We start from the raw sequence: 13,453 nt of genomic DNA, 5'->3' as shown, positions 1-13,453 counted from the left end.
AAAGCGTAGGAGACACAAAAATGTCAATGTATGTTTATAGATTTACATTAAGTGATACAAAGCTAACGCACACAAACAGAAAATAACTCAACTTGAGTAGAAAATAAATCAACAGTCACAAGCCAGACCGTCAGAATGAATGTAAACATGTAGCAATACATTCACAGAGGAAGGTTGAACATCCAGAAATACAGAGCACACAGTAATAATGTCATCCTAACACGTTATTTGACTCCCATCACCTGTAAAGATTGCTGTAAATCGGCTCTGGTAGTGATCTTTTCTTCACATCGCACCAAAACTAAGAGTGTTTTCCTTCACATTTCATTTGTTGTTAATGACTTGATGGATTTGTTTGCAGTTGCATCAGGTGAAGACGGTGAGGAAAAAGGTTTTTCTACATCAAAATAAAAAATGGGTGAGTTGTCAGTATATTAATTTCCCACTTTATCCAACACATGTTAAAAATACCCCTATCAGTGGTGTTGGAAGGTTTAGCTTGCCCTCTTCATGGTCATACCAGTCAAACACTTGACGGAAAAGCTGTAGGGACAGTATGGCTACAATTATTTTATTATTTACTATTAAGTACATGAATTCATTGACATTCATCTCACATTTTTGTCATCACTTCCCATTTCTAACAATCATTTTGTAGCATTAAAATGAGTTTGTTAAATTGTCCTCGACCCTGATTAGCAGCAGAAGATTGATGGATAGATTGGCCAATTAAAAAAGAACGTTTATCAAAGGTCATAAGTTTTTGCTTAAATTGATTTCAAGACTGTAGCTAGGAGTAGTTATAATGTTTGTTAAAGGTCTGATGGTGCGACTGAAGCTTCACGTAAAAAGATTAAAAAGCCTCCAGCAGGTCGTAACAATCCCATGTTTAGCTTATAGGTGAGTGATGTTTCCCAGCTGAAGAAGCTACTGCTGCCACACCAGAATAAGAAAAAACGATCGGTTAAATAATGAAAATTGTTATATGAAGGTTTTTTTCACGTTATAACAATATAAATATTATATTTTTATAACAAAAGTTTCTTGTCCTGTGATAAGTTTGTATGTCATAAAAACGTGAAAATATCTTGAAATAACAACATTGATGATCTGTTTTTCTTTTTCTGGTGACAGCAATACAATTCTGTACCTAACCGCCCATAAACACATGTAGCAGGCCAGAGAAAGTACTTTAAGATCTGAATGCAGTGTTTTTAAGACTTTACAGGACATGCAGATACCCTCTAATATGATTGATTGTTGATTTTATGACGTATGTAATGATTTTCCAGCGGCGTAGCTCATCATGCTCAGTGTCCATAAATAAACACCAAGGCCAGAAGTGAAGGAAGCCTGTGACACAGGTGCTATGTTGAAAGTGGTTTACAATATAAAGCACAGAGGATTCAACTGACGGTCACTTACAGCGACAGTTTCGCTGGTTTCAAGTTGATTTATTTGGTTTATGGGGACGTCCCTTCTAGAGACACAAGCTCTAGTTTCAAGATTTCTTTCCAGGTGGAGGCAGACGGCAAGAAATGATACTATAGAGATGAGAAACTTGAAACCAGTAAAAGTTAGCTGCAAGTGGAAGAAAAAAAAATGCAGGTTTTTCAGTATGCCACAAACTTTGTGATGATTTACAATACACTTTACAATTTTATTTATATTGCCAGTTTTCTCACTCAAATGCAAAACAAAAGCTCAGATATAATACACGAGGGCAAAAACAAAAAAACACTATAAAACTTCAGGTCTGTCAGAGCTTTGAAACATTCGTTTAATCTTACAGAACATGTTTGTACTTTACACCGGTCTGTCTTTAAACATCCCTCGATAAAAAATGTTGTGCATCAAAATATCAACACATGAAACATCAACACGTCGAAGCAGCAACATGGAGATTGTGTCCTTTTTATTTCCCCACGTCACGAACTTAAAAGGCAATAAATTAGTGACTCGAGTCGTCAGTTAAATACAGGTGTAAATATTGTTCTGAGAACATTGAGAGGACAGTTTGTACCATGTTACAACATTCATGTTTTTTTCCTGTGTTGGTGAAATCTGCAGTTTCTCAACACGGTGAAGGGGAACTTTGCTCTTTGATCATCTTTGTGTCTTCGAAAGAGCTGCTGAAGTGAAGACTGAAAGACAATTTAACAGTCGTCCTCCTACATGTGTACTTTGCATTTGTAATTACAAAATAGAAAATTTGGAGTCAAAATTTAGAAAATGGCCGTCTTTTAAGTTTTTCTTTCAGTCAGCCGAGGCCATGAAATTTAATTTACACACACATGTTGGCATTTTGGTAACCGCCACCTTTAAATCAGCTTATTTTATTCTCTTTCAACAGAAACATAGCTTATGCAGCAAAAGATAACGTCTCCGATATATGTTGTACGTCCCGTCACTACGGATGTATTACAAGAACTGGATACTGGATCCTAGTAAGGCTCACCGAGTGTATCAGCCCGAAAGGAGATAGCAAGGCTGTGCCCCCTTAGACCATTATCACACGGCGGGAAGCTCAAATAATCAAATCAAAAGGATGATGTCGTTTGCAGAGAATCTGACAAATTATTATTTTACAGTTCCCCAATTAATCAGCAAACGATAAGACAAAAGAAAGGGAACATCTGGGGGAACATCGGGCCATATTTCAAGGTAAAACCACAGATTTGATAACCCATTAGCTACCGTTGGCATAAGTTGGCTAACGTTAAATAAATGAGTACAAGGTGTGCATTGACATTTAAATGTTAATTTACAGCTTTCGTGTCGTATCACGTTATAAAACCGTAATTCCTAGCCAGGAAGTGGTTGAATGCTAACGTTAGCGGATGTTAACGGGATCAAATATGTCGTTCTACCTTGACACACAGCCTGATATCCCTCTGAAATTTTCATTATCCATTGTCTTGTTGCTGGTCAATCAAGAAGTGGTTAAATAGTAACAATTTGTCAGATTTCCTACGTTTATACGACTTGAAACCTGAAACACACAGCAGTACGACATTTAAGCTTCCCACCCTGAGGAAAATGGCCGCCATGTGAAGATGGTCTATGGTGGTCGGAACGGGGCTTTGCCTCTATATCCAGCCTCTGGGTTCACTTCCACGTTGTGTCGCCCGCTGCCCCGCGCTCATTAGTGTTTCTCCTGCTGGCCCCGTTCACGTGTTTCCACTTAGCTCACGATCAGGATGGTGTAACTGACATAAAAAGTAGGTTTTACAAATCTAAAACCTCTGTGGTCTAAGGGGAAATGCTCGTCGCAGTGCCAGGAGTGGCCACTGGGGGAAACAGTGGTCGGTGCAGTATCCAGCTCTGTTAATACATCCGTGGCTGTCACTTGGCAAAAGTCGTGGTGTGTCTTGGTAAAAACGCTAAAGAGACACACAGTCCTGCTATTTCTACTGCGGGTATAAGGCCTTTTTAAAGATCATTGGTATCATTTCATTCATGTTTCCTTTTAACAAGAATTCACTTCAATTTAGTACGACGGGGGAGTGTTTTGTTTGACGGATCACATCCGATTAGGCGTCGCTCCATTCGTGTAGGCTTCACGGAGGACGTGCAGGACTAACAGACGGGTTTCCACAACAAGGTTAAATAGAGTTGGAGGTAAACAAAAATCAACTTCTGTAAACAAACCATTCACCCTCCTGAAGCGCTGCAGCTGCTACAACGATAAATAGCCTCAATCAAGTTTTGTCTGCCAGTCCGTGTTCAGTGGGATCCTTCTCGTCGACACAGGTCGTCTTCTCACCACAGCAGAGCTTCAGATTGTTTGACACCGCAGCTTTTACGGATATGTTTACTTCCATGGTCCAGAGGAACAGGGACCGGCTCGTGAGAGGATAAAACACGGGATATAACTGGGTGAAAAGTGTGAGTGTTGGTTTGTAAATCCCTCTCCACCCAGTAACAGCAGAAGCAGATCCTCTTCGTTTAAAGTCTCGCAGCCCTCAGTTCTTTATGGCACAAAAGAAATAAACATATCTAACAAGGTATAAACAGTTCTGCCTGATTTCTTTTCTTGGATCCCAGCTGAGTTCTCTGACACACATCCAGCATATCCAGGTTTTCCTCCAGCCGAGGGAAGGCGACCGCGTCCGTTTCCCTTCCTGTTGCTCGACATCAGTTGTTATGGCAACAGGAGTAGAAATACGAGTCCTTCTTCTGTCCCAAGTCGACGCCTGTTTCTTCTGCTGAAACACAGAAAGAGACTTTAAAATGTATTTGGCAGCTTTGGGATCAGTTCAGGAGGTAAATGCTCTACGAGCTTCATGACATCACTTGGTGCATTTACCCGTCATATACTGGAAGGCGGTGCTGTTGTAATCCTCAGCAATTTTCTGGAACAACTCATCTGTAGAGAGGAAGGAGGAGGCCTGTCAGTTCATTCATACAGAAAAATACCTGGTTCACAACACGCTCCAACTACTGAAGCTTGAAATGTTCTCATCAAGGCTATGACAGGGTGTTAAGTTTTGTCGATCGGAGACATAATCAGAAGGAGATGAACTCTAAAGAGAAGTGAAATGAGGGGCAGACTCTCAGTAGGTAAAAATACACACTGGTCACCTCCGAGCAAAAGCTGCGAGTGCTGTGATTACAAGCTCCTGCTGCTGGCTGAAGAGTCCACACTGAGGTTATAATAACATCGTTCTCTTAATTCACTTTGTTCAATTGTCTCTTCTAGTTACGAGCACATCGTGGGCTTTGAGTGAAGACAGATTTTTCTGCAATCGCTTTGACTTCCTGTCTTTTCTAGAAGAGGTCAAAGTCTTCTATGTCTCAACTTGACCCATGTCTTACATTTTTGCCCAGTTTCCTTTTTCACAATCATTCATTCAGTCACAGGACAGGATTTCCACCTGTGTATTGCAAGACTTGCAGCCCAACAGTTGAATGTTGACTCCCTGCCGGCCCTGAGCATCAGGGACTTTTAAAATGTTTTTTTTAACTAGAATGTGTTATTGAAGTAGGTATTTCTTTCAGGAATATCTCAGTAGGTAGGTTGTGTGCTTAACACTAGTGAGTGTGCAGTAGAGAGCGAAGGAGAGTAAGAGTGTGGCTCTTTGTGACAGCAAGTATGAAGGTAGCAGTAACGTTATAGACGTGAACAGTTTAAGCTATTTGTCGGTGAATAAATACTCCTGAAAATTCAAGCCAAGCTCCTGTGTCTCACTTGCCTCCAGCTGATTACAGTGAAGAAGGTGATCCTTGGAGTTGGCGACAAGTTCGACCCAGGCTCGCATTTGAGTGACGAGCCTCTGGCTCACATTGAGCTGAATTTAAACGAGGTAAACCTGCTTAATGTGGACTTTCCACTTCAATTTAGTTCATTACTATTACGGATTTTCTCGTTTCAGGTAAAGTTTTTACATATTTTCATTCATTGGTGTCTCTCCTGAAGAACTGACTGTCTCTATGTTGGATTCCTGAGCTCTCTTCTACTGAAACATACTTTTATTTTCAGTAATCAATAATACTTATTAAATCATTTAAATCCGTCCAGATTTTTTCATTATCAGTACCCTGAGGTAAACACACTTCCTCTTTTGGCAGACCATGAATGATACAGCTGTGCAGCTGTGATAGCAGCCAACCACCCGGGTTAAATCTGTTCTGCAGATGACTGAAGGTGTGACTCACCCACATTGTTTCCTGTTTTACTGGAGGTCTCAAAATGCTGCGCACCAATCTCTGTGAAGCAAATCAAAACAGTCAGGTTAAATGTCAGTCAGGCAGAGGCAAAGAAAGACACGGTAACTTCAGTCCGTGTTGCAATTCCTGCAAATCACGCTCAGAGAGTGATCGGTCAGATGAGGTCAGCGGTTTGTTAATATCATTTAACCATTTTCAAGACGCTTACAAGAACTTTGTTGATCTAATTATTACACAGTGTGGGCAGAGACGTAATCTCAGAAATGTCCATGTTAATCCTTTAACTTTTTTTTCAGGTTGAAGGATTAACACAGCTCAACTTTGCTAGTGAAACCAATGAAAAGCCTTAAACTGGTTTCTTTAATAGGGTTTCTGCAAGTTCTTAACTTCTTAAGCCTTCTCAGTGTGACACAGAATGCAATTTTATTCCTGTTTCATGATGGAAACCCAGTCAGGATGATTTGGCCTTTCTTAAGCGTTCAAACAACTTCTTCTACAAACCGTCTGAAGCCTTTTTTTGAGTAAACTAAATTCATTCAAGTTATTAAGACTTTTCAAGACCTGTAGACTCCGTTAAAGTTGTTTTACATGCGAAGATGTGCATGAAAGATACTCAGGAGATCAAAGTGTCACTGGATAAACTAAACAAAACGCAGCCGAACAATATCTGAAAGCATCACGCACGTACGCACAGTAAGAGAAAATGACTCAGACACTCAGCTCTGTTTTCAGCTGTAGTTTAATCATCTTGTCAGAAAAATTCCCAGATGATGGGGTGACATACGCTGTCGGTGAACTGTCTCGCATCAAAACACAGCAGTGGACGTGCAGACGGCCATCAGCTGACTCCCATTAGACCACAACCTGTGGCACTACGACTGTCAGAGTAAACAAACAGCTACACTCGCCTGATTTGCCTGCTACAGACCCTGTTTATCCACTATGTGAGTAAAATATTGAAGTTTAGAACTGAAACGACAAGTCAGTCAATCGGTTAGTTGATTGACTGAAAGGTAATAAGCAGCTATCTTGATGATTGATTTGTTTACACAACTTTTAAGTTAGTTAGTCTATATAGTCATTAGTTCCAATCTGCTGGACAAAGAAAATAATCCCGTGATAATTCAGACATCTTAATGAAGTCTGCATGACAGTAATTTCCAGCATCAGTTACACGCTGTGCTGTACATTAGTAACAGCTGACTTTTTCCATCAGACAAGCCTCTGTAGCACATCAGCATATTACAAGGGGGGTGATTATATTTACATGCACACATACCGGTCATGAACAGCGCTAGAAAGGCAGATTTACATCAGTGAGACGGACTCATTACCTTCAGCGAAGTCCTGAGCGTCGTGGTAGTCGATTTGGCGCACGCTCCGATCTGCTTCGACCAGGTCGTTCTTGGTGCCGCACAGGTAGATCTTACAGTGCTGGATACACAACGCAGACACACAAAAACAAAAAAACAACACAAGCTCAACACAAAACTTTGAATTTTGTCATTTCAACTAGCAAACTGAGTCCACTTAGATCGAACTCTATACTTCAGCTTCTTTAAAAAGGGTGCACTATGTAAGAATTGGCCAAACAAATATGGGGCAGCACATCACCGCAGTAACCGCCAACTGCTGATAACTGTTGCTGCTGTAAGCTAGTTAGCTCAATTAGCAGTGCAGCCAGCGGTACTATTAGCTGACTGAAGTCTGCCCGGACTGGAAGCTTGGAAACACCAGAGGGAGTGTTGATGTTTATACCACGAGCACCTCATGCTGTGCTAGTTAGTTAGCATGCTAACGCCATAGACTGCTCTGGCATCACGTCAAAGTTCACATTCTGTCGATAATTTCCGTTTTTTTTATTCTTTTGAACAACAATTCCTACATATTGCACCTTTAACTGTGAAGAAGCTATATAATGATCGTGTGAACATTAAATTATAAAAGTTATCTTACTTCCTCGCAGTTCTGCAGCTCCTTCACCCAGAAACGAGCTCGCTGGAAGCTGCTGCTGTCAGTCAGATCTGAAAGACATAAATGAGAAACACTTTTAGTGACTGTGTGTACGTATAATTATTCAAACATTTCCATATTCTCCTTTGGATATGTTCATGAACACAACCCTGCATTCAGAGCACAAGAAGAGTAAAACAGACACAACATCAAACTATCAGCTCTTACTATCTCAGTAATTTTTCACAAATAACCCATCGCATCACTGCTTTGTGCAAGAAAACACACAAACAATAAAGATGGAAGGTAAAGAAGAAAATGGCCCAGCTGACTTGAATAAAACATGACAGCAGTGTGAGTAATCCACTGGGAAATGCCATCAGCTATTTCCTCAGAGACAAAGTTCCTCAATGTGGAACAAAGAAACAGAGACGTGAGAACCATTCAGAAAAGTCTGCACACAGCAAGCCTTAACCTGTCTGAGGATCGGTTCTCAGATCTGTTCACTGTGAGCAGAAAGTGCTCCGTGTTCAAAGTTATGAAGAAACTCTCAGTCCAATCATACTGTGATTGTTTTCATATCCTTCATCAGTTTCCTCCTGCTGCTGCTGCTCTGAATATTCTCGTCCTCTCTGGGATCAAAATGTTCATCTTATCTTAAATCTCGTTTCTGATGCTTATCCATTTTCACAGGGACTGAGCTCGCTTCAAACTTCCAGCTTCTTGGGTCGTCATCTCGGGCTTTGGGAAACACTGATCAACATATTTCCATTTTCTGACATGTTACAGCTCAAACAACTAATCAGTGAATCATGGAAATAATCGACATGTGTATAAATAATAACAACATCTGTTTTTCCTATTCCCTGAGCTACTCAACAATCTTTCAACGTATCCTCCTGGCAAACAGAGAGGTAACGCCTGAGGTACAAGTACAACCAACTTGTTGTAGATTTCTTTAAAAACTAAGGTTACTTTCTCGCAGTAAACTGTCCTGGAGTTATATAATGTATCATGCGTGATTTCATTTTAGTCCCCAACAGTAACTGTGTTTACATTCTTTTGTTGACGCTGTGATAAAGGGCGACAATGGGAGGGTTCGCCTTGTCGTGTTTACATTCTTGTGTTTACAGTGGAGCTGTTTTTGCCAGATGACTGTTACTGGAAAGGGGCAACTTGCTTCAATTTGTCTTCACTATCAGCAATTTCCACCAGCACCACTGGAAGGAGAAAAACAAGCAGCCAGGTCTCCATGTAGCCACTGTAACCCCTGAGTTACATTTTTAACCTGAAGCCTGTGTGTTCACCAGTGAGTGTTTTGGATTAAGTGCAGCGTACTTTGCGACCATCACAGGCCTCGGCATCTTTCGACTATCCAACCTGACCGGCTGGACCGCTCCGGGGAGGAAGAGAGTCGGAATAAGAGACACGCTAACCCAGCTTGGTTAAAGGCTGCCTGGCTAATGCCCAGTCGGAGGAAAAGGAAAATGGACGAAATGGGAAACAGGCTGGCCAAACAACATGTGCCCACAGAGACCTGTCTCCACCACAACAGCCTGGATCAAGCTGTTGCACTCAACGGCTTGTTCTGAGCCAACAGAGCGCAGGACTACAGCGGGACGAGGAGAGCTTGAGAAAAGTCAGCTAAAACATAACTCAAAGCCAAAACCGGACGCTGTTGGTAGCTCACTAACAAGTTGACAGCATCCATAAAACAAATTCACTGATGCAGATCAGTGGCACGATGTTCAGCTCCCCGTTGAAAACAGCCCAAAAAGTAACCTTTGCATTTGTGCATTCAGTTCTGTACGAGCTAAAGTCCTTCATTTAAAGTTATTTATCACAGGATGAAATTCACAGCGGCAGCAGTACATCAACGAACCATATGGTATAAAGAACAGTGCAAACAAACAAAAGTAAAAAGCCATTTTAAGCTTGCAAATGCAAATTGCAGTATGAAGTGCAAAATCAATGATAAATCATCCAGCTGTTCACACCGCAAAGCTCTCTGACAAGATGATTAGGAACAATTTAGATTTACCGTAGCAGACGATGGCTGCTCGGGCTCCTCTGTAGTAGATTCGGCTCATGGCTTCATAGCGCTCTGATCCAGCTGTGTCCTGAGAGAGACAGAGGAAAGAACAACTGAGGTCCATCGACAGTGAAAGCAGGCAGGGTGAAATAATGAAAGACAGAAGAAACCACAATGCTAACTGCTTCCTGCTCCAGTTTCTCCTCACTGCTTCAAAGTTTACTCAAATTTACACTCAATGTTTATCTTTTATTTCTAAGTCTTTCATTTTTAGTCGACTGTATCCTTCATTATACTGCTGTATATTCATCTTTGGGTAAATTTTTGCTTCCTGGAGAAGAAGAGTTTCCTCCAGATAAACCATCCTGCACTCTGCTGTCGGCTCATTCAACCGTTTGCTGCTTTTAAAAGGCGTGTAGATGTGGTTGGCAGGAGCTGATGTGATGTGACTGGATATCAGGCTGCTATTGAGGCACCTTTTTTAGATCTCTCTGCAGCACACACACTCAAATTCATATCCAACTCACCCATATTCCCAGGGTGATCACTTTCTCCCCCACCTGGATTGGTTTGGCAACAAAAGCAGCACCGATAGTCTGTGAGGAAGAGAAAACAAGCGCAGGAAGGCATCAGTCCCTGTAGACTGTGGAGAATGTTGTCCTATGCTAACATGGCGCTTCTGCTGAAATCCTGAACTGCAACTGATATTGCACACAAAAGCAACAAATGTATTGCGACACATCATGCAGTTTTATTTGGTTGAAGTATTAAAATCACAGGGAATAAAACACATGTGAGAAATTGCTCCAAAGCTGATCTCTACTCATACTTACTTCATGCAACTGTGAAGTTATTAAGATATCATGGTGTATCATTCTTTATCTGGACACAAGAGAGGCATGTCTGAACAGCTTCAACATTAATATGTACAATTCTAACAAAAATGCTTGTCTAATGCAGCATCGGCTTAAAGAAACATACCGAAACATTACTGCATCCCGTGTTTCTATCAGTGCTTTTATGCTTTAAGATGAACACAGAGTCAAGCCTTATTAGCACAACCTCCCCGCGGCTAATTATATAAGTAATGCCTTTCATCCAGGCAGCAGGCGCGGAGGAAATCAGCAACGGGCCGATATGGAAATCGAAGGCAGAACAGATGACACTCACGTTCTGGTACGGGCCCACCAAGAAGCGATGATGAACGTATCTCTCCACCAGGCTGGTCTTGCCCACACTCTCCTTTCCCAGCATCACCACTTTGGCATCCACACGCATTGCACTCATAGTAAGTGGGTTCGGAGAAGCCCAGGACGAGACCACAGCAGAGCAAACAGGAGGAGGGGGGGAGGGTAATTTACAAGGATGCTCAGTGTGCTGTGTGGAAAGAAGAGATACACAACAAATGAGAGGGCGCACTACTGAATTCATAAATATAATTTCTCCTCTTTGAGAAACTGAAAGTTATACCTTACCACATTCTAAACTTTTCTGGGATTGCTTACAAATCTTTTCACTTCCTCTTGTCTGTATCTGTAATATCTGTTGTGTCCACAGAAAACTCATGTATTTCTACACTTCAGCCACAACTAAGTCTTTCTTTTCAATCAGAATCAGAATCAGAAACAGATTTATTGCCAAGAGGGATTTTACACCGACGAGGATTTTTTCTTGGTGAATAAGGTGCATGCATTGAAGACAATAAACAATAAACAAACAAACAGTGGCTATAATATATACAATATACAATATATACAAACTATAAATAAGGGCTGCCACGAAAGAGTATGCCAAAACTAAAAGCACTGTAGCACCCCATACATCTAGTTAAGTCTTAAATATCTAGTTTATGACCAACAGTCCAAAGAGCCAATGTTTTACTAAACAAATGACTAAAATAATACTGCCCCTGACTTGATAACAGTGTTGTTAAAAGTACCCAAAGTCATACTTGAGTAAAAGTAAAGATATTGTGGTAAATATTACTTTTTTTGTTTTTGTTTTTTACGTAAGTGACTCATACGAACAGTACCTGAGTAAAAGTCTATACATATCCAATATCAAATGCACAAAAACAAAAGCACAAGTCAAAGCTAAGTATACATATATTTACATGTATGTTTATACTGTATAACATGGGTCGACCCACAGAGACCCAATATTAATCTCTCCCAAAACTGAATAAACAAGCTGTTCTCAGAGGAAAACAAGGTCCAGAACACTGTTTGAAGCTAGGAAGCTGGTGGGGTCCGCCACATATAAACAAAGTAAGACAGCATGTGACTGTGTTGTCCTTTGAGTTCAGTTTGTTTATTCAGTTATAAAAACAAAGAGAGTTTGTTTATTTTGTTTGTTTAGGCATAACAAATATACAAATATGTGCCTCCAAAATGTAGTGGACTAGATTATAAAGCAGCAGAAAATGGAAATACTCAAGTAAAGTACCTTTCTTGAGTAAATGCACTTAGTTATACTCCATCACTGCTTGATAATGACTACTAAAATACTGTAATCAAAACGATGACGATGAGACTGTAAATGGGAGACTAAAATATAAAACAGAAAGCATAAAAATAAAAACCTGTCTGACTTGTTTCACTTGTCGCACCTCAAGGTTCAACTTTTACAAGATGAAGCCACATTTAAGTGTTGTTGACCCCGCAAATTGCTGTACTTTATCTAAAAAAAACAACCTCTAAAAAACAAAATTAACCTTTTGTAAAAAAAAAAATCAGCCGTATGTGGTTCAGTTTCTTCACTGGGACGAACATGACAGAGCTAAAACAGCAGCCGAACAGGAGCTAATCAGGGTCTGAGATCTCAGCTAACCTAGCTAACTTCAGCACCACACAGAAAGACCCAAAACTCACCTGGTAGCTAGCTCGACTCAAGAAACACTTCTCAACCTCTGATCTTCTCCAAGCAGTAGACCAAACCGGGCTGTCATGCGTGCCTACAGAGCCTGTTTTAAAGTACAGACTGTCTCAGCCAAAGCGCTTGTCATCTCTGCCCTGCCTTGCTAAGCACCGGCTGCTGTGTGGACACTGAGTGGCAGCTAGCTGCGGCAGCGTTACCAACACTGTTGCGCAATGCCTGAAAATAAAAGCGCCAGCCGTCAGTGAAGCTAGATAAAATTACAGGAAGAGAAAGTAACCGGCCGACATCGTTTCTAGATGACGGGAGCTTTGTTTTCTGAAAATACGTCCAGCTCGTTTTTATGAGGGGAGAAAAATCTCCATCTGAGCTTTGTTTGTTTGGGTGGGAACCAAAGAGGTGTCGGCGTCCGTTCCCAGAACACGGAAGTGACCGAATTATGCGAGACAATCACCGGATGTAGGGGACCAATAACATTTCAGCTCTCAGAAGTGAATTTTTTTTTTTTAAACTGTTGAACATGTTTTTACAGATTGTTTCCACACTACTGCCTTTTGTTTTGGTTTACAGAAATATCTTTCAGCGATGCTTGAAAAAGACGTCATTCTTAACAAAGATAGATATTTTACTCATTTTTAACAAGTCCAACTTCTCCCCAGATTAAATGTACATAATTCATTTAATTATTATTTTAGCAATTTACATCCACAAAATGAAATGGCTTTCATTGGAAAATAAGTTATTCTCTACCAAAACAATACTACATCATCAATTTGATCCTTTTACTTGCAAAAAAAAATAAATATTCATGAATCAAAATTCTCCAATCATAAATAGTCCTTTGTTAACATCTTGTTTGTTTATTGAGTGCTGTATTAGTGAGTCCTAAAACCCAAAAATCACTTAGCATTTTTGCACAATCGG

General features: G+C 40.6%; 1 protein-coding gene across 2 annotated transcripts; it reads right to left on the bottom strand.

Annotated features, from left to right (window-relative positions):
* Positions 1-18: 18 nt before the first annotated feature.
* rab24 (RAB24, member RAS oncogene family) lies at positions 19-12,959 on the bottom strand. 2 transcript variants are annotated; one of them, XM_073479111.1, is made up of 9 exons: positions 12,526-12,959; positions 10,826-11,032; positions 10,183-10,251; positions 9,665-9,743; positions 7,627-7,694; positions 7,005-7,104; positions 5,659-5,709; positions 4,310-4,369; positions 19-4,208 (listed from the first exon to the last, which is right to left on the bottom strand). In XM_073479111.1, exons 2-9 carry the CDS (start codon positions 10,940-10,942, stop codon positions 4,138-4,140), a joined length of 615 nt encoding a protein of 204 aa, XP_073335212.1. In that variant the 5' UTR covers positions 10,943-11,032; positions 12,526-12,959; the 3' UTR covers positions 19-4,137. The 2 variants fall into 2 exon arrangements, with proteins under 2 accessions (XP_073335212.1, XP_073335211.1); XM_073479110.1 differs by having other exon boundaries at positions 19-4,205; positions 12,526-12,931.
* Positions 12,960-13,453: the final 494 nt, after the last annotated feature.

The sequence above is a fragment of the Pagrus major genome, chromosome 13 (assembly GCF_040436345.1).
Source record: "Pagrus major chromosome 13, Pma_NU_1.0".
Lineage (NCBI taxonomy): Eukaryota > Metazoa > Chordata > Actinopteri > Spariformes > Sparidae > Pagrus > Pagrus major.
This window is presented reverse-complemented; position numbering and strand designations above follow the sequence as displayed.

Excerpts from the sequence above, each read along its gene's own strand:
- rab24 (XM_073479111.1), bottom strand. The coding sequence starts at position 10,942 with ATGAGTGCAATGCGTGTGGATGCCAAAGTGGTGATGCTGGGAAAGGAG. Across the intron at positions 9,744-10,182 it reads TGATCACCCTGGGAATATGG|GACACAGCTGGATCAGAGCG; the intron begins GTGAGTTGGATA and ends TGTCTCTCTCAG. Across the intron at positions 5,710-7,004 it reads CGCTCAGGACTTCGCTGAAG|AGATTGGTGCGCAGCATTTT; the intron begins GTAATGAGTCCG and ends TTTGCTTCACAG.